Below are 20,719 nucleotides of genomic sequence, written 5' to 3'. Positions count from 1 at the left end.
CTCCAGGCTTCCTCCTGCAGAGCGACCTCCCTACAGATCACATCTGGGAGGGGAAGGCCTATTGTCCATCAGCCGTGCCAGCAGAGAGGCAACTGGGCCTCATACGGGGAGCTGCCTCCTCCCTTCTCAGACCCCAGCCAGCCGTCTAACTCAGTTGTTCACGAGAAGCTCCAGCAGCTTCTGCAACCCCTTGCAGTGCTGCGCCTTTCAAAATCCTTGAGGGATCTGCTGCTCCCGCCCCCCCCGCCCTCTTTGCATCTTCGTGAACCTCGATTTGAGGGAAGGGGCGGGGGGGCAGCTTTATCAAATAGTACTTCTGGTTTTCAAAAGGTGCAAGTTTTATTTTTTATTATTATGGGTGGAAGCGGGAGAGGAAGAGCGGAAAAAACCCCACGGGTCTGTGGAAGCTTGGTCTCTCTTTCCCCTTCTCAACGTGGGCTGCCTGGAAAACCAAACCAAACTGGGCTGGGCTTGTCCCTGCTTAGAGGTTCCCCTCTTCATCCTCTGTCTGCGAAGACCATCCCTGCTTCCTGTTTTTCCACACAGCATCCACAGCCTGTACAGAATGAAAGCAATGCCTGGGGTGGCGGGGAGAGAAGAGAGACCCTTGCCCCCCCCCCCAGTGCCTTCAAGTGGATCTCTGCATGACTGGTGCGCCCAGCTGTTTTGACTGCAGCAACTGTTTGCATTTGAATGGAAGACTACATGGCGGGTGTCAGCACTCTTAAGAGATTTCCCTGAGCGGAGGGGGCCACAGCTCAGGGGAAGAGCCTCCTTGCATGCAGAAGGTCCCTAGTCCCCTCCCTGGCAGCATCTCCAGATGGGGCTGAGAGAAGCCCCTGCCTGCAACCTTGGAGAAGCCGCTGCCAGTCTGTGTCGACAGTATTGAGCTTGATGGGCCAAGGGTCTGACTCGGTAGAAGGCAGCTTCCTGTGTTGCTCTGAGCTCCCTTGGCTGAAGTCCATCAGCTGTGGCTTGCCTGCTCGGTGCCGGTTGATCTGCAACGCACCTCCACCCATGCTGGCCTCCCAGATGACCCCTGCAGATTCGCTCCATGTGGCAGCTCCGCACAACCCTCTCCTCTAGCTGAGTGAGTTTCCTTCTTCCACACCCTCTCTGCCCACACCACCCCCATACATTGGCTTTCCTGGGAGCCAAAGAATGCCCTCCTGCCTGTTTTTGTGATGATGCCAACCTTCCAACCAGCCAGTTTGGGGGGTGGCAGTGTCTCTGCTCCCGTTATCATCGGTGGGGCTCCCTGCTCAAGTGAGGATTGGAGCCCCGGTGCCCCCAGCCCAGCTTTGAAGTTGTCAACACACGTCCTTCAGCTTTCTCTCCTAGCTCCATGGGTGGGTTGTTCGTGCAGATGGTAGCCGGCCCCAAGAGAGGTGGCCTGCTCCGGAGGCGTCTTCCATGGGCAGAGCTGTTCTCCCGCCTCCCTGGGCCTGCTGCATGGTGATGCTCTGCTTCCCTGCCCTGGCGGAATCCTCCTTGTCAGAGCAGCTGCAGGGAGTGGGGTTCCCTCCTCTGCCTGCCAGCCAGCGAGGTGTGCTTTGTGGGGCTGGGGGAGATGTGCTGGCCGCGCGTGCCCCGGCTTGCTCCGGAGTGGCCGCCTGGGAACCAGGCACATGCTGCTGGCAGCCCCGGCAGGGGAGGAAGGTGCCCGAGGGATGCCTTCTCTCCAAGGGATTCTTCTTCTAAACGCTCCACTGGTGTCCCCCCCCCCTCGTTCTTTAGGAACTGCCCTAAAGAGTTTGCTGCCCAGGTCTCCTTCCGGAAGCAGCCCTGGGCCTTACAAGACGGCCCTGCTTCTGCCGCCCTTCTTCTTGAGGGGGCAGCCACAGCGGCCAGAGCAGGCTGCTCACTCACCAGGGCGGACGTCCGGCCTCTTAGCTGCTGAGCTTGGAGTCCAAGGTTTCATTCTTGCCCTGCGGACACAAATGGAGAGGGAGGGAGCGCAGTAGCAGGGGGCTCATTTGGGTCTCCCACCTTCCTGCCTCACACCAGCCTGCTGCTGCTGCTGCTGCTGCCTACTCCACCCCAGCAGCACCCACCGCCGTCCACTCCCTGCACCATGATGCAGGGAAGAAAACCCCTTGGCGCCGACAAGAGGACTCCTTCCCAGACTCTGCTGCTATTCAGCACACCCTGTCCCCTCGTGGTTTTGTTCTTGTTCAAGGAAAGGAATCTGAAGCCTTCTTCATGGAGAATGGTACTGGCTAATGCAAAACACAGGCAGCTGCCATATACCGAGTCAGACCTTGGGTCCATCCAGCTCAGTACTGTCTGGCCAGTTACTCCCCCCCTGCTTACTAAAGAGAATCACCATGTTTAAAAGGTGCCTCTTTGCCCAGTTAGCGGGGGCAAACTTTGGCATTTGTGAAGAGGAGTGAGGGGCATTGTAGTCCAACCACATCTCAGGACCCCAGTTTGGGAAGCTCGGAGGCAGAGTGAAGCGGATGAGATCCAGCACTGTGATATGCTGCCCCTTTGTGTTCCAGCCAGGCTGACACGAAGGGTCAGGAGCCAGCTGGGTCAGCCTCTCTTACCTGAGTGGTTCTTGTCCTGGGTGTGGATGGCTTGCAAAGGCGTCTGCACAGAGCTTCCCTCACCTGCAAGGGTCACACACAGGAATGGGCCTGGCCCTGAACAGCCACTCTTAGGAACATAGGAAGCTGCTTTATACCAAGTCGGGCCCTTGGTCTATCCAGCTCAGTATCATCTACACAGACTGGCAGCGGCTTCTCCAAGGCTGCAGGCAGGAGTCTCTCTCAACCCTATCTTGGAGATGCCACCAGGGAGGGAACTCGGAACCTAGATGCTTTTCCCAGAGCGGCTCCATTCCCTGAGAGGAATCTCTTACAGTGCTCAGACATATAGTCTCCCATTCATAGGCAACCAGGGCGGACCCTGCTTAGCTATGGGGACAAGTCATGCTTGCCACCACAAGACCAGCTCTCCTCCCCGCCACACTCTTTGCCACTCAGTGGCTGGACATCCTTTTGCATGGTGAAGTACCCCTCTTCTGGGGGCTATTGCAACATAAATCACTGTGCACCCCCCTCCCTCCCTTGCTAGTCCCCTGCACTTCCCAGGTGGAGAGTGACTAACAAACAAATATTTATATACCGCTTTTCAACAAAAGTTTCCAAAGCAGTTTACAAAGAGAAATAATAAATAAAAATAAGATGGCTCCCTGTCCCCAAAGGGCTCACAATCTAAAAAGAAACGTAAGATGGACACCAGCAACCATCACTGGAGGGATGTTGTGCTGGGAGTGGAGAGGGCCAGTTACTCCCCCCCCCAAAAGGGGGACTAGTCTAAAGCAGGAGCGTCTGCATGGAGTTAGTTGAGCTAAACAACAGCCAAGGACCCCCCCCCCCGCCCCCCCGGAAGCCAGCAGGCCAGCTGGGCAGGCAGCAGGACTCAGGAGGGGGGAGGGGGAGGAGTCCTCTTCCTTGGGACAAAACAGGAGGGGGCCCATTAAGACACCACAACATCCCACCCCTCCTGTGGATCTCGGTGCTGGGGAAGACCTTGGCTGTGAGCCTGGCCTTGGCTGAGCAGCAGGCTGCCAGAAGGCCAGATTTCTGAGACCCTCCTAGTTAAAAGCGGGGGGGGAGCGTTTTGGGGGGGTCCACTTACTTTCTTGTCCATAAGGCAGCCGAAGAGCAGGATGAAGACCCCCTGGGAGGGAGAAGGAGGGAGAACGGGGCTGAACTCGGAGCATCCAGCCACCCTGCAGCCAGTGGGGGCCACTGGGAAAGGGCTCCAGCTCCCTGCATTGCAGCTGACCTGGCTGGGTGGTCCTTGCCTCTGGCTCACGCCTGGATGAAGTGGCACATCAGGCGGGCAGGCAGGCAGGCGGGTGTGTGTGTGAGTTGTGCACACGGCAGGCTCTGGGTGTGCAGGGCCAGCTGTGCGCCTGCAGAGAAGACGCTCGGGGGGGGCGGTGTCTGCACCATCCCCCTTGAGTCCACCCAGCCCGGCCTCTCCGGTTCAGAGTCCCCTTTGCAGTGAGTCCCAAGATGGTCTTGCAAGGAACAGGAGTTTGCTGCTCTTGCACACGTACAAACAAAGCACCCCAAGAAGGAGCAGCCGCATGACACCCCAACCAGAGTGCCACGGAAGGGGCAGCTTGGTCAGCTATCAACCTTAGCAAGACCGGCAGAGCAGGATGCGGACCAAGGAAACTACACAAGGGCCGGAATGGCAAGGAAGCAGATCCAAGCCGGGTCTCAGGAGCAATGTCCTAACCGCAAGAGCGGGTTGACAGTGGAACAGCCTGCCTCATGCAGTGCGGGGTGTGTGTGTGTGGGGTGGGGGGGTGGCTCTCCTTTCCTGGAGGTTTCCTGACAGAGGCTGAGCTGCCATTGTCCAGGATGCTCAAGCAGATTCCTGCGCTGACCTCCCTCCAAGGTCCCTTCCAATGCTGACATGCTAGGATTCTATGTAGCCTCTGTCATGCGCAGGCACGCCCCCCCCCCACAAGCGAGGAACTCTGCTGCCCCTCTCTGTACGCACCTGGAAGGCATTGAGGATGGTGAAGGCGTAATGGGTCAACTGTGAGGCTTCTGTGGTCATGGTGATGACCCCCAGCCCCCAGGTCAAGCCGAAGACGGGGGTGAGGATGAGCAGGGCTTTGAAGAGGCTGAGCAGCGCCTTCCGTTCCTCCCCTGGGGGTCCCTCCGACACCGAAGGCCGCATGAGTTTGAGCAGCACCACGAAGAGGATCAGCAGGTTGATGGCCACGATGAGCAGGACGGGCACCGAGAAGGCGTAGATGGCTCTGCTGCCAGAGCTCAGCCAGCAGACGGCCTCCTGCAGGTAGCCCTGCGTGGGGGAGAAGGCGGCCACGGTCGCTACAGCAATGGCTAAGGGGCACACGTAGCCCACCACCACCATAGCAGGCAGGATGGAGCGGACGGTCAGCTGGTGGAAGACGAAGATCAGCTGGTGGAAAAGCAGCAGGGCCTGGATCAGCATCCAGCAGAAGACGGCCAGGTAGGAGAAGTGGGTGAAGAAGGCCACGGCCACACACAGCTTGTTCTCGGGGCTGGCGGCCAGCTGGGAGGCAACCAGAAACCAGAGGTTCCCCATCAGCAGAGAAAACGCCATGTTGACCAGCGTGGTGTAGCGGAAGTAGGACACCTGCAAGACAGAAGGCAGCTCTCCCCGTGAGTCCTGGGCCACCTCCTCTCCTCTCTCCAGCCTCCTCACTTTCTCCACATCTTGCATAATTCTACAAACATCTATCCTGTCCCCACCCTAGTCACGCTTTGTTTACTTAGCGCATCTCTGTACCTCCCCATAGGCCAATCTCTGGGTGGTTCACAACCTAAAACAGAACAATTAAAACAATTCAAAATGTAGATTAAAAACTCCAAACTGATCAAACATGTATGTTTTCAGATATTTCTTAAACACACCCAGGGAAGGGGAGGCTCTAATGTTGTTAGGAAGTCTGCAAGCAACCCTAGCAAAGGCCTGGTTTGGAGTCTCCACCAACCGAGCCGGTGGCAGCGAAGAAGCCCACAACATTTCATCTTCCTTCATAGGAAAGGAGAACTGGATGGAAGAAGGGTCCTTCTGACAGTCAGAAGCCGAAAGAAAGCTCTGCGTGACCTTTCCCAGCACTCCGAAACCCTCCTCTAGACCAGTCCCCGGCCATAGGACATGTAGGAATTCCAGAGTGGACGAGGTTTCTCACTGGACCATGTAAGGACATGTCTAAATGAAGGGGGGGAATTTGGGTAGACAACTGGCAATCGGTGAGAAGGTTTGCTACGACGCCATTTCGGTATTGACCAACACGTATTGAACCATACTCCAGCTTTAATTGTTTTCATTTTCATTTCCCCCATTAAGGCGATACCAAATATAATGTGTTCATTGAATTCCTCATAACATCTTCTACGTCCTTACAGGATCCAGTGAGAAACCTCGCCCACTCTGGAATTCCTGCAGGTCCTGTGCCCAGGGGCTGGACTATTCAAGAAACCTCCACAGGCCTGCAAACCTGCACCCCGGAGTCCTGCCGGGTGGTGCTGGCCAGTGTGCGTGGCGAAGCGCCTGCGAGGCCCTTCTGGACCCCACGCCAGAGCAGCGACCCTCACCTTGTTCTTCACCACAGAAGTCCAGACGAGATAGTAGATGGCGAGGCTGGCGAGGAGGGCCAGGATGGAGGCACAGATGCCAAACTTGCTCAGGAAGGTCAAGGCGAAGCTGACCGGCACAGGCTTGGCGGACATCAGGATGGAGAAGGAGGTCAGGTGGCAGCAAGTGCAGTTGGTGGCGGTGCCGGCGCCAGAGGTCCGGCAGCCCTGGGTGGACCAGCCGCCCACCCCCTCGGGCAAGCTGTGGTTCCAGAACACGCACTGGGCCACCAGCTCCTGCTGCCCTTCTTTGCCATGGGTCAGGTTCCAGTGGCCAAACGTCATGTCAATGTCCACCTGCTTCACACTCCCGTTAGGGGACATGATAGCATTGGACAGCACTAAGCTGCCGAGGCCGCGGCTGGACGCTGTGTCGGAGTTCTCCGGCAGGATCCTGTCCAGCTTCTTCAGCGCCAAGCTGGTGACGGTGACCTCCCCCTCCTGGCGCACCAAGTCCTCCAGCTGTTCTCTGGCGATGTGCGTGCGGAGCGGAGGCTCCATGTCGAAGGCCTTGCTGTAGTCGGCCTCCACAGGCCCCTCAAACCGGGCACTCTGGAGTTCAACGTTGGGGAGGCTCAGGCTGAACTCGCTGGCCGAGAGCTGCAGAAGGCTGGTGAGGTCCTCGATGCCCTGCAGGAACCGGGAGCCCGCAGGGGGCCACACAGCTTCGACCTCTGCCCACTCGGTCTCGGGGTCCAAGGCGAGCATCCAGTTGGCAGCGGTCAGCAGACTCTGAAAGCAGAAGGAGAAGTTCCCCCTCATTCTTTGTGGCTGAATGAATGGATGTAATCTCTGGTGAGGAGGAGGCCTCATTGGGAGGACTGCGTACAGTTCTGTTCGCGGTATCTTTAAAAGGACATTGTAGAACTGGGAAGGGTGCAGAAGAGGGCAACCAAGATGACCAGGGGCCTGGAGGCTAGGCTACAGCAGCTGGGACTCTTTATTTTAAATATCATATTTTTATACCACCCAATATGTAAATCTCTAGGCAGTGTACAAATTTTAATATTAAAAATCACAGTTAAAACAATATAAAACAAATTATTAAAATTCTAATTAAAAGCTTGCAAGAACAGGAGGGCCTTCAGGGTCTTCCTGAAAACAAACAGAGAAGGAGACGCTCTTATTTCAGCAGGGAGCTTATTCCAAAGCCCTGGAGCAGCCCCTGAGAAAGACCGGTCCTGAGTCGCCACCAGACGAGCCGGTGGCAACCATAACCAGACCTCTCCAGAAGATCATAAAAGGCAGGCGAGTTCATTACAAAGGAGACACTCTCTCAAATAGCCGGAACCCAAGCAGTTAAGGACTGTATAGATCATAACCAGCCCTTTGTATTTCACCCGGAAATATATTGGCAACCAGTGCAGTTCTTTCAAAACTGGTGTTATATGGTCCCTTTGTGTTGTCCCAGTCAGAGACCAATCTGGCTGCCACATTCCGTATGGCATTTCATGGGGTCATCCCCTGAAATTGATTGCCAGGAAATTTAGGACCAACAAACCCAAGCACTTTTTCACACAACACATAATTGTGTTAGATTGTGAGCCCTTTGGGGACAGGAATCCATCCTATTTATTTATTTCTCTGTGTAAACCGCCCTGAGCCATTTTTGGAAGGGCGCTATAGAAATTGAATGAATGAATGAATGAATGAATGAATGAATGATCAATGATCAATCAACTTGTGGGATTCTGTGCCACAAGATGTGGTGACAGCCAACAACCCGGACGGCTTTAAGAGGGGTTTGGATAACTTCATAGAGGAGATGTCAATCAGCGGTTACTAGTCGGAGGGCTACGGGCCACCTCCAGCCTCAAAGCAGAGTACCGGTTGCAGGGGAGTAAGAGCAGGAGAGAGGGCATGCCTCCACCTCTTGCCTGTGGGCTTCTCAGAGGCATCTGGTGGGCCACTGTGTGAAACGGGATGCTGGTCCAGATAAGCCTTGGGTCTGACCCTGCAGCAGGGCTGCTCTTATGAATTAATCTCAGCAGCAGCAAGTGAGAACAGAAGCTCCTGTCAGCCAGGTCCCTACTGGCTCAAAGCCTCGGTCCTCTGCCCCAGATCCCCCGAGTGGGGCATCTGCCTCCCTCTTTGGGTACTCACCGCCACAGCATCACCATCCAGGCGCAGGTTGTAACCCAGAGCAACCTGCGAGATGATGTCCATTGTGGATATCACAGCCAGGAGGTCCCAGGGGCTGCCCTCCTGTGTCTGTCTGGTCTTCGTTTCCAGCCACTCCATCATCCCAGGGACCTCGCTCACGGGATTGCCCAGCCCTGCCTGGAGTAGCTTTGCAGTACCAAAATCGAACATGGAGCAGAGAATGGGAGCATCAGCCCAAAGAAAGTGAAGGGAGAAGATTAACAAATGCAGTTATTTCCTATGGAACTCCTTGCTACAAGATGCTGCAGTCCCATTACCATAAATGTCTTTTTTAAAAGGAAGACATCAGAGGTGTAGCTATAATTGAGCAGATGGGTTCAGAGAACCCGGGGCCCCCAGCTCCTGAGGACCCCTAGCACCACCCCTCCTATTTTCTTCGTTATCTCCCTCACTCCGAGGGGCCTCTGGTGAGAGGGGTGAATGCGGGCCCCCTCTCCTCTAGCTATGTCCCTGGATGACATGAATACAAGAAGTTCTTTTGTCTGTAAAGTCTAGAATACCATATTTACCCAAATAGAAGATAACTCTGAATTTAAGACCCCCCCCCCTAAAAATATGGGCAAAATACAGGCTATATGATTTACCCAAAAGGAAGAGGATCCTAAATTGAAGACAGCTGCCAAATTTCTAACATCAGAGAACATGGAAAAAACCTAGTCTTGGATTCAGGCAAATACAGGTAGGTACTTTAACAGACAAAGTGCCTGCACAGACTATTAGTCTTCGAAGAAAGAAAGCAGCGTTCTGTCTGAATCAGGGGCTGGGCGAGGGGGGGGGCTTTGTCACCAGCAGGCGGGGGGGGGGGACAGCTATCACTCTCTCATGCCCAGCTGTCTGGACACCACTAGCCTTCCATAGCAGGGACAGGCAGAAGTGAGACTGGGAGCTGCTGGGAGTGGTCTGGATGATCTGCAGAAGAGCCAGAAGAACTGCTGCCTGCCCGTGCCAAGCACTTCATAAACAACCACAACAGCAGCAGCAGCAGCGAGGCCTTTTCTCCCCTTCTAACTTAAGCCGCTGAAAAGCGGGAAGGGGGTGGGGTGGGGGTGAGGAAACAGGAGTGGATCTTTGTGCAAAAGACCTGGGAGCTGGGTTCGAGGACTGAAAGCAAGACTCTGGGCTGAACATGCGCTCAGAGGTCGCCCGGTCCTTCATCCTAAGCATGAGTCCCATCTCTGAAGGCCGCCTGAGCCACCACTTGCAGATGGCCTCTGGCTGGTGGATCTCTCCGTTCCAGCAAAACACAAAACAGGTCCTACAAGCCCAGGCCCTGCCCTGCCCTGCCCTAGTCTCCAGCGGCAGGGTGAGCACTCACTACACCCTTCTGGACCGATTCCCCCAATTCCCAGGCACTTCCAGTACACGGGAGGGCACCAGATATGGGAGGAGAGCTGGTCTGGTGGTAGCCAGCATGACTTGTCCCCATAGCTAAGCAGGGTCCGCCCCGGTTGCCTATGAATGGGAGACTAGAAGTGTGAGCACTGCAAGAGATTCCCCTCTTAGGGGATGGAGCCGCCACTCTGGGAAGAGCATCTAGGCTCCAAGTTCCCTGCCTGGCAGCATCTCCAAGAAAGGGCTGAGAGAGATTCCTCCCTGCAACCTTGGAGAAGCCGCTGCTGCCAGTCTGTGAAGACAATACCGAGCTAGATAGACCAATGGTCTGACTCAGTATGTGGCAGCTTCCTCTGTTCCTATATGTGAGGCTCCAGGCCTGAAAGCAGCAGGGGAGTCATGTGCAGTGCAGGGTAGATTTGAATCTGTGACTAGGAGACCCATCAAGGAGCGAATGAGGAGAAAGGCTAAATGGCAGGGCAGTAGAAAGAAGCTGTGGAGGCTGGCACAAGGGGCCCGTTTGCCATGGGCTGTGCTCATATAGAACCATTGCATTTTAGAGTTGCAAGGGCTGTTAGAGATCATCTAGCCCAGCCCCTTTTTGGGGGCAGGAATCTGCTGCAGCATCCCTGGGAGGTGGCTGATCAGCCTCTGTTTCAAAACCTCCAGTGAAGGAGAGCCCACCCCCACGGCATGAGGCAGGCTGTTCCACTGCTGAACAGCTCTGAAATTCTTCCTAATGTCCAGTCTTGCCAAAAATCCCCTTCCTTGCCATTTCATCCCATTGCTTCTAGTCCTCCCCTTCACAGCTCCTTCAGATGTTTGATCACACACAGACACGCACTTTGTCTCCTCCAAGCTAGGCATCCCCGTCGCCATCCGGGCTGCCCTCCTCGGAAAGCTTTCCAGTTTCTCAGTGCCAAGGTGCTGGGCTGGGGCCCCTCCCACAGCAAGGTCCAGCCCCTTCCCCTGCCCCTGCTTCCCCCTGCTCCGGCTCCCCTTCTGCACACACAGACCCAGCCCCTCCATCGGGTTCTCCAGCTCCTCCATGCCTGTCACAGAAGAGGGGAGGCTCCGTCCGGACCCTCAGAGGCTGGAGACAAGAGAGCGCCCTCCCTCACCTGGGCCTGGCGCAACCCAGAGAGCAGCTCCTGGCTGGTGCAGTTGCTCTGAACGCCTCCCCAGCTCCCTCTGGAGGAGCAGCTGCGTAGCATCTTCCCGGTGCTGCCCGTGGGACACAGGAGCTCGGCCACCTGGCCGGCCTTCGTGGTGTTCCAGCTGCCTGTAGTGGCCTCACTGGGGCAGAAGAGGTCTCCGTCTGCAGCACAACACAAACACAGAGGGGTCACCCTGGATAGATCCTATCCCTGCCTCCTCCTGGGTGCGCAGGCTGCCGACACAACTTATGTCTGAAGAACTTGCTCCATTTTGCAGAAGTTGCTTATTCTGCACACAGCTTTCATGCTCTTGCAGCTCCATGCTGGACTACTGCCATGGACATTTGTGTGGGGCTGCCCTTGAAGACAAATCTAAAAGCTTACGTTGGTCCAGAATGTGGCTGTCAGAGTTCTGATGGGAGTCACCCATTCAGACCATTGTGATCCTGCACAAGTTTTGCCAGTTGCCAATTTGCTTCTGGGGTCACTTCAAGGTGTTGGCTTTGCCCTTTAAAGCACTCAGTTGGCTGGGCCCAAACCAGGGTTCCCTCTGACAAGGATTCCCAGATGTTGTTGACTACAATTCCCATCATTCCCAGCTGCAATGGCCTTTAGCTGGAGGTAATAGGAGTTGTAGTCCACAACATCTGGGAATCCCTGTTTCAGGGAAGACTGGCCCAAACTCCTCCCCATGTCGGAGGCCCTCCTGTGCGTCCCAACACTGACAGATGCCCCTTTCAAATGTGGGGCCCAGGATCTGGAACAGCCTCCTGGGGGGCGGTGTGGTGGTGCCTGGCCTCACCAGAGGCTGCTTGTAGGTCGGCCTCTGGCTTAGAAGGGCTTTCCCAGAATGTGGGTCTTAATTAGAATTTTGAGGATTTCTGTTCCGTTTTTCATTTACTTTATGTCAGGGGAGGAGGGAGACCAGAAGCAGGGGGAGTGCTTAAGCCCTGGCCGCCCCTGCACCTGACGCCCCCGGCTGCGCCCCCTGCACCGCATGGCCCCGTTGGCGAGCAAAGTCCGGCCTGCGCCACTTTCCTAACCTGGCTGTAGCGACTCTGCTCCTGGCAGCCCGCATGGCCCCGTTGTGAGCAAAATAATGTCAGACGCAGGGGCGTGGCTGGGGCGCGATGCACAGCCCCTGCAGGGCGGTGGCCCAGTTCATCGAACCCGTCCGCGCAATGGTGGCTCCACCCCTGCTTTAGGTAACACTTCATATTTTGTATTCTGAATTTTGTTTTCACTTTCCCTGCCAATGTGTTTTTCTGTTCCCAGATTGATACTGAATACAGTAGTGGGTATAGACAACCAAGCGCATTTGCTTGCAAGCAACAGAGTCTTGTGCCAGATTTTGGAATCTCTTTGGCAAGAAGGGCGCGGAGACTAGAAGGGCAACTCTTGCCTTGCCCTGGGCGGCGGCAGCAGCAGCTGCTGCTGCTTGTGATCTGAGTCTTTTGCCTAAAGGTTCAAATCCCCGCGGCACCTCCATTGGGCAACAGCAATATAGGAAGGTGCTGAAAGGCATCATCTCATCCTGTGCAGGAGGAGGCAATGGTCAACCCTTCCTGTATTCTACCAAAGAAAAACCACAAGGCTCTGTGGGCGCCCCAGGAGTCCACACCGACTACACTTCAGTTCATCCTCTGCGAAGGTTATTGAGGGGCATCTCTCAAATCATTCCCTCTTCCACTGGCTCACAACAACAACAACAACTATTTATATAGGGCTTTTCAACAAAAGTTTCCAAAGCGGTTAACATGGAGAAATGACCAATAAATGACTAAAATCCCTTGGGTTACTTGCGAGGGCCGACTTGGCTGTACTAAGAAGAGTAGCCGGGAGGGGCAGTGAGAAGCTGTGCAGAGAACGGAGACGCAGCCAGCAGAGCCGTGGGCTCTAAGAAGGACTACAGCCGCTTCCCATGTTCTCCCTTCTCGCCTCTCTCGTTACCTTGAATCCCGCTCACCACCACCTCGGTCTGCACGGATCCAAGGTCATCGCTTTCAAAGATGCACTGGTAGGAGGTGTTGCCGCTGGGGCAGGAATCCAGGGCAAGGGCCTGGCAAAGGGTGTCCCCCTTGCCCGTCAGGTGGGCTGGAGAGAGAGACGGGCACAGTAGGAAGCTCTCCTGGCCGAGGGGATGACCACCCACCCGCCAAGAACTAGGCTCACACACTCAGGTGGCGCATGGCAAGACCCCTACAAAAGGGGTTCTTTGGGGAGAAGAGCTGGTCTTGTGGGCAGCAAGCAGGAAATTGCCCTCAGCAAGGGCAGATCTTTGCTAAGCAGGCTCTGCCCTGATTTGCATTTGAATGGGAGACTACATGACTGAGAGATTCCCCTTAAGGGATGGGGCCACTCTGGGAAGAGCATTTCCATGCTTGCATGCAGACAGTCCCAAGTCCCCTCCCTGGCAGCTTCCCCAAGAGAGGGCTGAGAGAGACTCCTGCCTGCAACCTTGGAGAAGCTGCTGCCAGTCTGGGTAGAAAATGCTGAGTTACATGGACCAAGGGTCTGACTCAGTATATGGCAGCCTCCGATGTTCCTATGAAAGGTCTGCTCTCCCTGCCCCAGGAAGGCCCAGCCAGGCTCCAGCCGTGCTCTCCCTCCTCACCTCACCTCACCTCACCCACCTGGGCTTGAGGATCCAGGATTCCAGGAGGCTCGGATGCCGCTGCCTCTGTTCCGGATGCAGCACCGGAGAGTCAGTTGCTCGGGAGAACTGCAGTTCATGGAGACCTGTGACAGAGTCAGGACGACGTCTGCTGGGCCCAGGGGCACGCCCACCACTTGCCTCACCTCCCGCAGGGAGCCTTCATAGCGGTAGCGGCAGATGTACACTCCTGCGGGATACACACGGCAGAGCTGGAACCTCTTGCAAGAGGGCAGCGGGCCCTGGACGGGGGAGCGGGGAAGATCCGCTGGGTCTGCTCCTGGCCCAAGGCGTTCTCCCCCCCCCCCCGCTCTGCAGTTCAGACTGGCATGCCCCGAGGAGGAGGCTTCCTAACTGATTCAGTGGCCAAACATTCGATTCTCTGCCCCCGGCCCAAATTCTTAGGATGAAAGACATGGAGAGGAGGGATGGCTGGACTGCAGAGGGCTCACACTTGGCGGGAGAGAGAAGCCCCCTTTTGTTTCATCACTTTCACCAGACTCTACGAAAATGTTTTGTGCTGCCCACTTACCAGCCAGAAGGGCTGGAAACTTACTTTTAAAAAGAAAGAAGCAAGATGGCAATGACTCCGTGTTGTGCCAGATGCAAGATCTGGTTCTGGTTCTGCAAACTCATAGACATGCACAGTCCAGATGCACCCACTTCCTCCCAGGCATGAAGGGACACCTTCACTCCAGGGGGCGGCTGCCTCTGCTGGCTGAACAGTCAGATTAGGGCCCTCATGGTTGCCCTCTCTCCATGGAGAAACCTTTGGAGGACATTCCTGCCAATGTTCATTTCCATTCCTCTGAAAACTTTGTGTAGCAGGTTTTTTTGTTTTTAAAACCTTTGCCAGCTTTTAAAGCACCATTGCAAATCTGGCTGCTACAGGCCTGCTGGTCAGGGCGCTTTCCAGATTAGCTGCTCAACAGCAGCAAAATGCCTCCATTCAGGCAAGTTGCATTCAAAACGTAAACAGCAGGGGGAGCTGTCTCGCGGAAACTAACACCCCCCCAAAAAAACAGCAACTTCCTTACGCCAGATAAACGACGTCTTAGCTCTCTATTGCAGCGATTAAATTCGAGACAAGCCATTGGCAATGTGAACGGCCCCCTGCTGTCTGCGTAGGGACTGCGGTGTCACGTCGCAGGAAGTGTGCAAGCACCCTTCCGAGATATGACGTGACTCCGTTGCAGGGTCGAATCTGGAAAGCGCCCAGAAGAATGAAACCCTGAGAACTCCCTGAAAGTGGAAAGTTGTTCCATGCTCTCGCCTCTTTTCCATCTCTGGGGGTGCAAAGTACCTGGTCCCAAATCACCATGCACATTCGTCCCCTCAGAAGGGTGGCCACCCGCTGCTCGTCTGCTGGGGAAAGCGGGCACGTTCCTGCCTGCCCAGCAGTGGCTGTGAGGCCGTGTGAAAGAACTCGCTTGCCTTGTCTTGATTCAGTGCCTCATGTCGCAGGCAACACCTCTTGCATTGTATGGGCGTTTGGCGGAACCTTGAGCGCTTCTTTCTCATCATCCAGGTACACGGTGTACCTGCCCGCCGAGGAGGGCATTTCGTGCAGCTGACAAAGTAGGGTCTGTAGGGGACCCCCTAAAACGAAGGAATGGGGAAGGCCCTTCGACTGCCCTGATGCCTCCCAAATGGCCTCAGGGATGTGCTGGGTTCCCGAATGGCCAACAGCAGCAGCAGCAGCATTTCCACGCATTCCTGTGGCTATTGGGAAGGAACCAAAGTACCTCGGGGGCCCCTCTCTTCCATCCATCCACCCACCCTAGTCTGTGCCTAAGAGCCACCTCCTCCTCTTGGGTTTCAGAGCAATGCCAGCCGTTCCCTGACTACTCAGACTATTCAAAGGAGACTGATGTCTGTGAGAGAGAAGAGAAATACAAGACCAGCCCAGTCGGGGGAGACGGAGGAGACCCCGAGGAGAGCTTCCGAGCCGTCCTGCTGCAGCTGCAGCGTCACTTGCGTCCCGTTGAGGATGTCTTTGGCCACGGTCCAGTCAGGCCTGAGCAGGTACCACTTCACATCTGTGGCTCCTTCCTTGAGGCTGAAGGAGAGGTTCAGCGCACCCTCAGCCCCGACAGAGGCGAGTTTCGGGGCCAGGGTTGTGCTCTCTGACACTAAAAGGAAGAAAGAGGGTGTGGGTCAGGGATCCAGAGACTAGGGGGTGACCTTCGGGGCACAGCTGTGGAGGTATCCCCAACGGGACTCAGCCCCCCCCTTTCCTGGGCCCTGCTCACTGGCCCTGTGCTGAACCCCCACTGGCTCGCAATTTCTGTACCACAAAATGAGGGCTTTTGAGAGAGGGGCCTTGGGAGGGGCAGGGGCATCTGGTCCAACCCCCGGCGCAGGGCAGGGCATGGGGCTGGGGGCCAGGGCTGCTGCTGCTGCTGCTGGGTGGTGCTGTACAGATCCCATGTTCCTTCCTGCCTGGCACCTGCCCTTTGCCCGGGAGAGGCGGAGAGGGTGGAGGAGTCTGAGGCCTGATTCACGAGGGGAGGGACAGAGAGCCCTGGGGAGCCCTGGACAGAGAGGGTGGCTGGTGGCACCAGAGGACAGGGCCTCCCCACTGCTTCCTCTCCCACCACATGACCAGCCACCACTTCCAGCATCCCCTCTCCTGCGCAACCCTCATCCGCCTTGGCACCACGTGGCCACTCTCTCCATGAAAGCCCTGCAGTGGGGCAGGGGGGGTGGAGCCCCAGCCAGAGGCCACCCCCACCCCCCACTGCCTCCGATTCTCCAAAGCTGACAGATGGGAAATAAAAACAGGCCTGGGCAGGCTTCTGGGGACGGTGAGGGCACCTCCATTCTCTTGGCCCAATGGCCTTGTGCGCCCCAGCTGGGCCCAAGCCCCTACTCAACACGCATGTCCAAGCGGTGTCCAGTGAAGAGGCACACATCTCTCTGTGCAAGGAGAATTATTCACCCCTGACGACGTCCCACACCTGTGCAGCAGCCCACTTCCTACCTGCAGCCTGCGCTGGAGGGGGCCCACCCAGGCCCAGGCTCACGTTCTAAACGTACCACCACCCACACAAGAAAGAAAGAGTTCCTGGGGACAGAGGCTCGAGTGCACAAACAGCATCCTAGCTGGACAGGGGCCTGGCGGTCCTCACTGGGCACCACGACTGTGCAGGTGGGTAAAGTTGGGGCCCTGAGGCCGGAGATCCCTTCCCCCACCACCAGGAGGCGCCAGATGATGGCCACGGGGCAAGGGGAGAGAGCTGGCCTTGTGGTAGCCAGCATGACTTGTGCCCTTTGCTAAGCAGGGTCCACCCTGGTGGCATCTGAATGGGAGACTTCCTGTGTGAGCACTGGAAGAGATTCCCCTCAGGGGTGGGGCCGCTCTGGGAAGAGCACCTGCCTGCTTGCATGCAGAAGGTTCCAAGTTCACCGCTGGCTGCATCTCCATATCAAGCTGAGAGAGCCCTGCCTGCAACCTGGGAGAAACTGCTGCCAGTCTGTGAAGACAATACTGAGCTAGATGGACCAAAGGTCTGACTCGGTGTATGGCAGCTGCCTATGTTCCTATGATAGCTCCCTGGGGGTCGGGGCCCTTTACCAGGCTGCCCAGCACTGGCATGGGGGCAGCCTTGCGGCCCAGTGGTCCTTGGGAGCTTGGCAGGGGCACGTCGGGAAGGTGTGTGGGCTTCTGGGAACTGCAGTCCTGCTCAGAACTTCTCCCAGCCCAAGGCCGGCCCATAGCCAGCTGGGGGCATGGGGTGTACCTGCTGCCACACCCCCAAAAATCTCTTTCCTCCCCAGCCTCACTGACTGTTTTCGCTGAACGTTTTATAACCTGCCTCCCCTGACTTCTCCATCCACCCCGCAAATATTTCTGAGGTTTAAGGGACCCCTCCCAGCTTTTGAGCCCCAGGCACGTGTCCTGCAATCTGGCGCTGCCTGGTTTTACGGACCAGCACAGTCCTGCCGGGTGCTGCTCCCCTGGCCCCCCCCCGGTGTCCCGCCCCCCAGCCCCGTCACCCTCGGGCCCGGCCCACAACGCAGAGGTCCCGGCACCTGCTGGTGGACTTGGAGACAGTGCTGCCGCTGCCCCCGCCACCTGCCCTGCCAGGCGCCTTCCGAAGCCCCCGGCGGTGTGGCCAGCGGCTCTGCTGCTCCGTCCGGGGCGACGTTGTGCTTCCTCCCACTGCGGTGGCCAGGCCAGGCGGGGAGAGGACGAGACTGGAGTGGCCGCCCTGGGTGGGGGTGGGGTGCAACTTGCCTGGGGAGGCCGGCGGGCGGCAGAAGCCCACACCCGGCAAAGTCCAGCGGAGACACTGGCAAGGGGCCAGGAGGACCAGGGAGGCCAGGCTCTGGATCAGGCCCCCGCCGCAGGCGCTCAGCTGCTGGCAGAAGGTGTCGCTCCACTGGTAGCCCGGAAGGCAGTGGCAGTCCCGGCTCTTCTGCTGCTGCTGCAGGGGGTCGCACTCTGCAGGGAGGGAGGGAGGGAAGGCAGGCAGGCAGTGGGGCGGACGTGGGGGGGGCTCAGAACTGGAAGGGGTATCCCTGGAGAGCCCCTGGGGTGCAGCACCAGGCTGGAGCAGGGCAGGCCTGGGTTCAAATCCCCCACTCCGCCATGGAGCCCACCGGGGGACCCGGGCCAGCCACTCTCCTCACAGCCTGGCCTACCCACCAGGGTTGTTGTGAGGATAAATGGGGGTGAGAGGAAACCATGCCTGCCCCCCAGAGCCCCCTGGAGGAAGAGAGGGATCAAGAGGAAAGAGCTGAGCGGAGCGAAACGTCTGCATTTTTGCCACAAAGTTGCCCTCCAGGCGGCTCCACAAGCAGATGATAAGACAGACACGCCTGGCCCAACCCAGCCCCCAGGTCCGCTTGGACGGAGCCCGCCGGCCAGGGATGCGTTGGGGTCTCTGGGAGGGCAGGAGGAGCGGGACGGGCAGAGCGGGGCAAGGAGCAAGCCCGGAGGGCCCCCACCCCCCGTGGCCCCCAGCAGAGGGGCGCAGGCCGTTCCTCGCACCCGGAGGGGGACCCTGGCCCTCCCCTGGCCCGCTGCTGGTGGCTCGCTCGCTCGCTCGCTGCCCACGAGCCCGGCTTCTCTCCGCACATGCCCCAGCAGAAGAGGCGGCTTCGGAGGTGGGGTCGGGAAGGGAGTGGGGAGAGGGGAGAGGGGCCCCGGAGGGAGGGAGGGGCGGGAGCGGGACTCCCGACTCGGCGGGGCAGAAGGCCAGGGCCCCGGCAGGGAGGGGTCGCTCTGGCCCCAGCAGCGCCGTCTTCGGCTCCCCTTCCTCCCCGGCTGCCGGCTAGCAGCGTGTCCTAATGAACCAGGGGGCGGGGGGGGGGGCGGGGGTGCAAAGAAGGCATCTGGGGTTGTCCCCCTCTCGCACCTCCGCTGCCCTGCTGCCTGAGAGCCCCGCTGCTGCTTGCAGGCTGGCCGTTCCTCGGGCCTCCGACCTGAGGAATGGCCAGCACAGCTCCGGGGTGGACGAAGGGGCGGAAAGAGGAGGAGCCCCCGGAGCTGCCGCCGCCGCCGCCGCCGGGAAGCAGAGGCCGCTGCCCCTCCTGCTGCCTGTGGCTGGAAGGCCCTCCCCAAAGCACTTCTGGGACCCCCCCTCCTGGCCTGGATTTGGGGGAGCAAGAACGGGGAGGAGGAGATGGGCCAGGACCAGGACCAGGAGAGAGCCAGAGAGAAGTGGGGCCTGCCAGGCAAGGAGGTGCCCCCCCCCGCGGAGGGCTGCCTGGCAGACCCCCACCAGGATTGGCTTGGCCCGGCTGCCAGGTCTGAGGAGGAGGAGGAGGAGGAGGGAGAGGAAGGGTCCAGCCGCTGGCTGGCAACCAGAGGGGACTCCGGGAGGCAGCGACTCACCAGTGGTCACAGCCAGGGCGCTGATGTTGCTTGCCGTGCCAGGCACAAGCCGGGGGGCGCTCAGAGTGGCCAGGAGCTGCTGAACTTGAGCCGTGTCTGTGGCCGGCGGGGCCAGGGCGGTCAGCTGGAGGTAGGCAGCACCACGGAGCAGCGGGCCTGCGGGGGCAAAGACACACACCCCCCGCCCAGACCACGCTTTGCTGCGGATGCTTCTCTCCCCCTTCTCGGGCCCTGCCATGCCCAGGGGCCAGGCGGGGGCTGCACCACGAGGCCCCTCTCCTTCTGGACTCCCTTTTGCTCACTGGAACTGGGACCAGCAGCTCTGTTAACTCCCCTTGCATGTGATGTTATACGTTTGCTTTTAAGCAAAAATTTTAAGATGTTTCCCAAGAAGTTGCTACCATTCTGCTCCGCTTCTGCTCCGCCATCAATGCACCCCTATTCATGGGGGAAGGAGGCAGCCCCGGCCCACCGCCTGATTGAGCCCAGTAAGTGGGTATAGGGTTGCAGTCTTAGCTCCTCCCTGAAAAAAGTCCTGCAGGCACCCACCCAGCCCCGCTCTCTGGCGGAAGAGAGGGGAGCCAAAGGATGCTGGTCCTTGGCGTTAGGAAGGAAATCTGTGCCTGCTCTTATTTCACTCATATTCATGAGTCTTTCCCTATGAGTTTGGCTGGTGTATAAGGAATTGTCCAGTTTAATCCTCACCACACCCCTTTGAGGTTGACTTCCCAGTCTAAGGACTTTGTTCTTGTCTCACAGGAGGCTTAAAACTATTTTCCACCTCAATCCAGAATTTTCACTCGAGGCACAAATGACCAGGCTGGAACTATCCTACTTCGGACACATGATGCAAAGACCCAGCTCCCTTGAGAAGTCCATAATGCTGGGAAATGTTGAAGGAAAGAGAAGAAGAGGACGACCAGCAGCCAGGTGGACGGATTTGATTACAACAGCCATGAAGGCACCACTGAGAGACCTTCAAGGCCAAGTGGAAGACAGATCATCCCGGAGAGAATCTATCTAGCTGGTCGCTGAGAGTCAACACCGACTTCACATGGCACACAATCAACCAATCAGTAAGTCTGCAATGTGGATGGAGAACCCACATGGTCCAAAATGCTTATTTGCCTTATGAATGCCTCTCTTCCGCTTTCCAAGACATTTGCATCCAGAGTGGGAGAGAATTCAAGGGGGATTAGAGTAAGTAATATTTGTGCAGACAAATATCAGCCAGTCCAAACAATTTGTTTTGTTTTCAGCTTGATAAGTATAACTTACCACAGGGGTTCTTAAACTTGGGTCCCCAGATGTGGTTGGACTACAACTCCTATCATCCCCAGCTACAACAGTCTAATCATTGTGGGGATGATAGGAATTCTAGTCTAACCACATCTGGGGACCCAAGTTTAAGAACCCT

General features: G+C 57.4%; 1 protein-coding gene across 7 annotated transcripts; it reads right to left on the bottom strand.

The window, feature by feature from the left end:
* Positions 1 to 333: 333 nt before the first annotated feature.
* On the bottom strand, positions 334 to 19,841 carry ADGRF3 (adhesion G protein-coupled receptor F3). Of its 7 annotated transcripts, none has more exons than XM_053250244.1 (13): positions 19,303 to 19,841; positions 17,701 to 17,907; positions 15,362 to 15,592; positions 13,441 to 13,650; positions 12,758 to 12,901; positions 10,772 to 10,968; positions 8,259 to 8,444; positions 6,117 to 6,887; positions 4,525 to 5,151; positions 3,646 to 3,687; positions 2,550 to 2,612; positions 1,870 to 1,928; positions 334 to 556 (listed from the first exon to the last, which is right to left on the bottom strand). In XM_053250244.1, the coding sequence occupies exons 1-12, from the start codon at positions 19,538 to 19,540 to the stop codon at positions 1,890 to 1,892; spliced, it is 2,955 nt and encodes a 984-aa protein (XP_053106219.1). In that variant the 5' UTR covers positions 19,541 to 19,841; the 3' UTR covers positions 334 to 556; positions 1,870 to 1,889. The 7 variants fall into 7 exon arrangements, with proteins under 7 accessions (XP_053106219.1, XP_053106228.1, XP_053106271.1 ...); XM_053250253.1 differs by having other exon boundaries at positions 334 to 442; XM_053250296.1 differs by lacking the exon at positions 19,303 to 19,841 and adding an exon at positions 18,891 to 18,931.
* Between the last annotated feature and the right edge of the window lie 878 nt (positions 19,842 to 20,719).

This window comes from Hemicordylus capensis, chromosome 1 (genome assembly GCF_027244095.1).
Source record: "Hemicordylus capensis ecotype Gifberg chromosome 1, rHemCap1.1.pri, whole genome shotgun sequence".
Classification (NCBI taxonomy): Eukaryota; Metazoa; Chordata; class Lepidosauria; order Squamata; family Cordylidae; genus Hemicordylus; species Hemicordylus capensis.
This window is presented reverse-complemented; position numbering and strand designations above follow the sequence as displayed.